The following is a 7,353-nucleotide window of genomic DNA, read 5'->3' as shown; positions in this document are numbered from 1 at the left end:
CTGGAATATTTTTTGCATGTTCAGTCAGATCTAATTGTTACTAAAATAAGCAAGTGCAAAGTGTTTCCAGCAATGAAAAGAACTACCCTGTTGGGCAGGAAGTGGCATTTATTCTTGCTTGTTATTAGGAGGCAAAGATTTGATATTCCTGGTGACTATGAAGATTAAACCAGAGATTTATGTTAATGCAAAGGATTAAAAGAATTTTAATAACACTTATAAAGATGCAAATGTTCGCCTGCATTTTATCTTTTTTGCAGATGAATGTGCCATGAGGGAAATATTGAAGGGGGAGAACACCTCCTCACTCCAAATTGCCACATCTGGTTTAATACTGCTCTCACATGGTCATTAAGTATTAGCTGTTTTCACCAGTGTGTTTTTGAACAGTGGGAGTATGATTAGACTTACTCCTAAGTTAGTTAGGGGGGAATATCAGGAAACGGGAATCACCATCCAGCTTCCAACACATGGTGCCTGTTTAGTGTGTGGCTGCATGCCTTGCAGATTTCAATGAACTGTAAATATTACTTAGTGTATTTTTTTCCTTGCTACTCCCTCACTTTCAGACTTATTTTCTAACCAGCAAAGGGCTTGAAATACTGGCTCCACTGTGGGACTGCCAGCTGCCTTACCCTGGTTTGAAACTCTCCTCCCAGTGCAAACACAGGCCACACCAGCATGGAAAATTCTGTGCTTTATTTGGGCACCCTAACATATTATACATATATGTACATACATTTCGTATGGAGAAATTATAGAAAAAATATGATTTGAAAAAGGAGGCAATTAAGGTGAAGGTGTAAACATCTGTTTATGTTCTATTTTGGGTTTTTTTCCTGCTCTTCAACCACTTGTCCACTAACAGATAAATGTATATAAACGGAAACCACCTGGATTTGTTATACAATTCAACTGATGTGACTGTGGAAATGTCCCAACTCTCAAATCAATACAAATCTTCAAAGGGTTTTGAGTAGTTAAACATCAAGTAATCCATATAGTAGAAGTCGTAGCTCTGTTGTCGTTGGGAAGGAGAGAGCTGTGCAAAATACTGCTGTGTAATTTTCGTGGTGGTTCTTTCTTCATTGGAGTGCCGATCTTTGAACTTGGGGAAAGTCAAATTTTGTGGAGCACCGATTAAGTGCAAGAAAAAGTTTGCATCTTCTTCCATGCTCTCAAATTTCCCCACGAAGTCGTAGTCTATCAAACACGGGCTGCAAAGCCTGTTGACGTGATCCCAGTGTATATCCATACCCACTGGCCTATGGACATCCAGGAGGTACTGAATGAACTCTTTAAACTTGACTCCAGAGCCTGTCCTTAGTGCTTCTTTGGTGGCATTGACCCGGTACCTGGAGATGATGGCTTTTCCAAACACCGGGTGGTAGTAGTTGTTCGGATGCTCAAACTTGTCCCGAAACGCAGACACCAGCTTTTCGAAAGGCTCACGGATAAACAGCATCTTTGTGTAAGTGTTGAGCCTGTGGTAAATTCCCTTGTGATCAAACCCATCCAGCCTTTTTAAGTAGTTCCCGTAGTGCACTGTGTTGTGCTGGATATCTTTTGTGGAAGAAGCCAGGCCATTGAGCACCATGAGCACCCGTTTCCAGTTCGAGCAGCCAGCTTTTGGTACCTCACAGTATAAAACTCTATATTTATCCTCTACAAATATCCTAGAAACATGGTAAGGAGTGATTATTCTTCTGTTATTACTCTTGTATTTTGAGCAGGTTTCCCTCATAATCCGCTTCCTTTCTCCTTGGATCTGATAGAGACTCCTCCACTTGTTGTTGTTTCTGTCCTCAGATTTAAGTGTGGGCAGGTTGAGAACAGAGCCGTTCATGGAAATCAGAATTGGGCTCTTTTTAATTATAAACCTCCTCCTGCGTTTATGGAGCATGATGGATTCAGTTTCTTCACCTTTCTGTTGATCTTTCACAGCAAACATGATGCTGCTTTGCCTTCTGTCTGTGCTTTGAAGCTTAGTGGGCACACTTTCAGATGGCTCTAATGAATCGCTCTGCCTTACTGGTGCTGCTCCATCTGCGGCGTTTTTTCTTAATCTTCTATCCTGGTTATTGCTGGAAACACAGTCCTGATGAGGAAAAAGAGATTAAAGATGTTAGTAAATGAGGGACTGTCACCATTAACAGCTCGCAACAACTTCACGTGGATCTTTTATACACTCTGAGTTCAGCAGATGCATTGCCACAAACCCTCAGCACTGTGCCTGCAGTGTGGTAAGGGCTCTTCTCTTGTCACCTTGTTCTGTGCTCAAAGAAATTCAAAGGCTGAGATGAACCTGAACTGGTAATTTCCAGTTCAGAATTGAATTCAACTGCGTTTTAGGTGGTGCACCCAGACTTTGACAGATACTTTTGTCTTAGACAAGTTGTCCTTGAATTTCTATAAAAGGTATCTGAGTATTTTGAGGACTTGTTTAGTTATTCCAGGCTGCCCCTGTTGCCACACAAATTGAAGGATTTGTTTGTTTGTGTGGCGTTTCCCACCCTGACCCTCCACTTCAGGAGTTCATCTCTGCAGTGAAGGCAGTTTTGCTCAGAGTGAAGCCTGACAGGGAAGGGAGGAGGTTTGTAGGGTTGGTAAGGTGGGGTGAAGATGAAAAGGGAGGAAGAGTAGGCAGAGGGAAGCAGAAAGGACTGCAGCGAGGACTTGGAGGCTTGGCAGGCAAGCAGTGGGTTTTGTGGGAGCAGCATGAAGGGGCACCCCAAAGGGAGGGACAGGAGCCTGGGAGCAGAGCAGCTGAGACTGGATGAGAAGCAGGAAGGGGTGGGAATGAAGCCTGGCTGGGATTAGGTGAGTGAAAGCTGAGCAAGTAAAGCAGGTCAATGGATAAGGGTTTCTGGGACCTGCTCTTTTTCATTAGAGGGATCTTGCTGGTTAATACTTCTTTGGCTTAAAGCCCAGATGTGCTCCATTACTTTCTGCTTCTCAAAGCAGCTGAATTAAATCCTGTCTGGTCTGTGCCTCTAAGACTAAAATTAGGTTCTGGACACTGTTTAACTACATGTCATCCCTGTGTTGAGGACACCTGGGAGCAGAGTGGCATATGAACCACCAGGGATTATTTCAACAGAGGAGCAGATGTAGTTACAGAATGCTTATTGCTGACCCAAAGTACTTAGTGGTTAATTAGAGGTTTTCTAAATTTAAATTTTTGATTTTCAGTCTTCATTTTTTCCCCAAAGTATTTAAAACTGGCTTAAAAAAAGGTACTTTGCAAATTTTAAGGTGTACAGTATGGGGATTAGAAGGGTTATGCTCTTTCAAGGTGGCAGATTAAATCAATTTAATTAATTTTACAGGTCTTTGTTGGCCAAAAAAGCCAATGTTATAGGTAACAAACTTGCTGTCATGGAGGTTATACCTTGTCATATTCTTGTTTAAGGGTCAGACAATGGACAAGCCTCAGAAAAGAGGTTCAATGCTCATTACAAAAAGCACTGGTGACAAAAGAAAAGAAATCAAAATGTATTATTTTGTCATGACTTGCTTCAATTGATAACTTATACAAAACTCAAGCACAACAGATCAGTATTAAACACAAGTTTTAGGGTACTGTTGCAGAATTCAGGCTTCTCATGCTGGCTGCCCTGGTGGTGAAGGTGGTATGTGATGTGCAGACATGATAATTTGTCAGTTGTTGGGAGTGATTACTGTACTCTGCTCTGATCTTCAGACATTGTTTCTGGCAGTCAAAGTGCACGTGCTTGTAAATCCCAGATCTATTTCTAAGTATTACCCTTTGCAGAATGGTTGTAATTCAACCCCACGTTTACTCACGACAGGGCTGATGTTTCAAGCTTATCAAATTCAGGCTTCCTAGAAATGTGGACCTTTAATGATGGCGAACCTGGAGTTTTTGGGAAACTCCAGTGCCATGATTTGAATGTCTTCTGTGGGAAGGCCAGGCTGGAGCTGCAGAGATGGGGAGGTGTCGATCACATCCCATTGACTGAGCAGGCCGTGGCACTTGGGGAAGGACTGGCAGCTGCACAGTTTTCCTCTGCCCTTTAACTGTGAAATCGTGGCAGCTGCTCAGTGCTGACAGCCACTAGATGGGGGAATTTCACCAGGATTCTTCTTGAGCCTCTCAAGACGTTCATTTGATCAGTACCATTTCATACAGAATATTATTATTTGCAAAGTTTACAGTATCTTTTAGCAATATTCAGCCTAGGGGAAAAAAAAAGTATAAAACTGAAGTTGTGTAGCTTATCAAATTCATATTTGAAAAGGAAAATTTGCATTCCATGGCAAAGCTTTTGATGCATCTTTCCTTCTCAGTGCTTAATCTCTGATGTAATGGCCTTATCTGAGCCATCTCTACCTACTCCATACTTGGAATATGGATACAGTTTTCCTTATGTACTTCTGAAAACTTACTTTTTTTGGTTGCTGGAATCCCATGTTATATTTTATCCCTAAACAAAGAAAGAAAGTAAAGTAATTATTTAGAAATAAAAAAACCCCAGTAGCTTCTTTTTCTGCTAGACTGATACCAGTGTGTCCTCTGGTAGCTAAAAGGAAAACAGGAACAAGTTTTGTTAGTGCAACGATAAACAGACCAATGGTGAATCATAACTGATGTATATTTCATAGTAACATTACTCCTTGGAAGGCCTCTTTATTTACAGATGTCATAAAACATGTGAAATGCAGTGAATGTCTCTATGTCCCTCTTACAGATGGTGAGACTGAGATGGAGAAAAGTGATTACTAAACCCCAGTTCAAAGGCCAGTTGCAGAACAAGAAAGCCATGATTCCAGATTAGAGCCCTAAAAAAAGGGCTGTTCTTTGTGTATTTGCAAGAGTAAATGTATGGTTTCTCCCCCTGCAACTTTGGAGGGTATGGTGATTAATCACAGTGACATGGAGCACTCTCCTCTGCTGTGAAACCACAGCAGCACACGGTGGAGTTGTGTACAATGAGGCAATGTTTGCAGACTTTTGGAGAGACAAACAATACAGAATTGTGTTCTGTCTAATCTTCTGGCTTTCACAGTGATGTTTACCTGAAAATAGAATAATAAAGATGTGAAAATCCTAGATGACAGCTTTAGCAGGTGTGTAGGACCTCTTTACTGTTCCTAACCTTGCTAAGTATAACTTGATAATGCAGGAATGCATAATGGAAAACACAATTATGAAATTTGTTTGGGGCTTTCCAGCTGATAAAACTGTTATCATCACTGTCACTGTTGCTTGAAAACCTCAGTTTAATAACTCTGGAGAATCCACAGCCTTTTGGACTTGTTACAGGTAAAGGTAACGAGTGTAGGATGAAGTAAAAGCACCACTGGGATGGCTCAGTCCCCTCAGGTTGATTTTTGTGGTACTAGGAGAGCTCTCACAAACACCTTGCAGGACAGTTCACATTGCAGTAAAGTAGCTTAGGTGATCAGTCACACTTTGCCTTTAAAATCAGATCTACAAACTGGTATTTGTAGTAGAGCCCAAGTAAAATTGCTGTGGTTATTACTGTGCTCTAAGAGCTCATTGAACTGTGTTCATGATGGTTTTGGTTCATGTTTGAGCTTTAACTCCACTGCAGCAATTTGTTAGCAATAAACTCAAGTGAAGGTGGTGTGGGATATTGTGATTCTATGCCTACTAGAAGTAAAGGGCATATTATTTTTACTTTATCAGAAATGAGTTCTAGACATCTTGCAGAAGGAGTCTTTAGCCTTCTCCTGGCTGCTTCCCAGAAGTGTTGAGCTGTAAATTAAAGTAGGGAGTTATATACTAAATAGAGCTGGCCTATAGCATCCTTCTGTGGGCTCTGGGGGATTCAAACTGATTCTTTTGCACCAGACTTCAGGAGATGTTACTGAGCTGTTGTCCAGTTCCTGATGTGATCAGGGAAAACCCCCACATTTACTCCTCTGTTGTGTAATATGTTACAGAGCAATGCAGGACAGGAAACTGCTGTCCAAAAAAACCCATCAAAACCTGAGCACAGCACTCTGAAAGCACTGATATTAGAGCGAGGGTGATCTGTTTATACCATGAGAACAGTGTATTTTCCAGCAGATGTAACCCCTTCTGTCCTGCTAACCCTAAGGGCGTAATTTTAAGCCATTTGAGGTGCTTGGTCTTTGCTCTAAGGCATCATTAATTCACTGGAGTAGTTGCTTAACTCATAAGATAGGGAAGTTCCACAACTCTGTTCCCTTTCCAAAAGCATTTTGAGCTTTTTGCAGCTGGAAACAGAAACGGGTGGGGAAAGACTTTTGGTCACTTCTCAGAAAACAGCAAGTACCTTGGATGGAATCAGCTGCAAATATTGGAGCACTTGCTGTGTCCAAATTATACCATAAAAGTTAGGGTTAGTTTTTTGCAGTTGTGGTAATTTGTCCTGACTTTAGGGGAGCTGTGATACCTTGTAGCAAATCCACACACTTTGTGCAATAATGTTAGATTTGGTATGTTTCTGACCAAGAACTGTTAAAAAAATCCCACAAAACTGCAAAGAACAGGCATGAGACCCAGCTATTTTGTGGTTAATTTTGACTGATTATGTTTTTGGAGTAGTGTTTCACAGAGGTAATTTTTTTGAGAGACTAATACTTTCTATTGATATGCACTGCTTTAAAAAAAATTAAAAAGAAATGCTAGTAGGAGTTGAGTAAATATTTAAAAAGATGTTTTTTTCATTTACTGGCTTTAAGATGTAATCAGAACAATAATTCATGCTTAATGTAAATGTTTGGGGAAGCACTTGCCAATCTCTCCAATGTTTTCTGAATTTGTGACATCTAAATTTGGCTTCTTTTAGCTGTCTTTCTCATGATACAGTCTGTCACTTCAGATTTAAATCTACATGAAAAAACCCTCTGAAGTGCAGTGAACTTGGGGAAGTTAGATTGCACTGTATTAATCAAAATCTAAATTTAATGTTATACTACATGTTTACTATCCACGTTTCTTACCACAATGCTATTGCCAAAACGGGAATATTTTTGGCCCTAAATTAACCACTGGTTTCTGCTGCACCCAGCTGCAGGCACTGATTCATAAATGTTTGGTGCCAGACATGAGGATGACCATCTCAGGGCTGCTCAAAGACAGAGAGAAGAGCTGAGAGACAGGCTCGTTCTATCAGTTGTGTGTCTTTTACATTGATTTTCACGGTGTTCTTTTCTCCTCCCCTTGTGTGACCATGATTTTCCAGACCCGAGCCTGACCTGTATTTTATATCTGCTTTTGTTTCTCATGAAATATGAGCTTCGTGCTCCATTCAGTCCTACCATGCAGTGAAACCCACTGTGAGCTTTTCTTTTTTTTCTCTTTTCCAAATGCTACTAGAAACACAATAAAATGGCCTT

At 40.8% G+C, this 7,353-nt stretch overlaps 1 protein-coding gene across 1 annotated transcript in view; it reads right to left on the bottom strand.

Annotated features, from left to right (window-relative positions):
- Positions 1-440: 440 nt before the first annotated feature.
- The window catches only part of CHST8 (carbohydrate sulfotransferase 8), a 166,268-nt gene continuing 159,355 nt past the window's right edge, over positions 441-7,353 (bottom strand). The window contains exons 3-4 of the mRNA XM_027894535.1: positions 4,411-4,448; positions 441-2,098 (exon numbers count right to left, since the gene is read on the bottom strand). Of these exons, the coding sequence (XP_027750336.1) occupies positions 950-2,098; positions 4,411-4,448 (1,187 nt within the window). The 3' untranslated portion in view covers positions 441-949. The remainder of the gene's footprint in view (positions 2,099-4,410; positions 4,449-7,353) is intronic.

The sequence above is a fragment of the Empidonax traillii genome, unplaced genomic scaffold (assembly GCF_003031625.1).
Source record: "Empidonax traillii isolate 1590-97213 ecotype Southwest subspecies unplaced genomic scaffold, ASM303162v1 scaffold432:size744455, whole genome shotgun sequence".
In the NCBI taxonomy this organism is placed as follows: Eukaryota; Metazoa; Chordata; class Aves; order Passeriformes; family Tyrannidae; genus Empidonax; species Empidonax traillii.
Note: the sequence above shows the minus strand (reverse complement) of the source record. Positions and strands in the feature narration are given on the sequence as shown.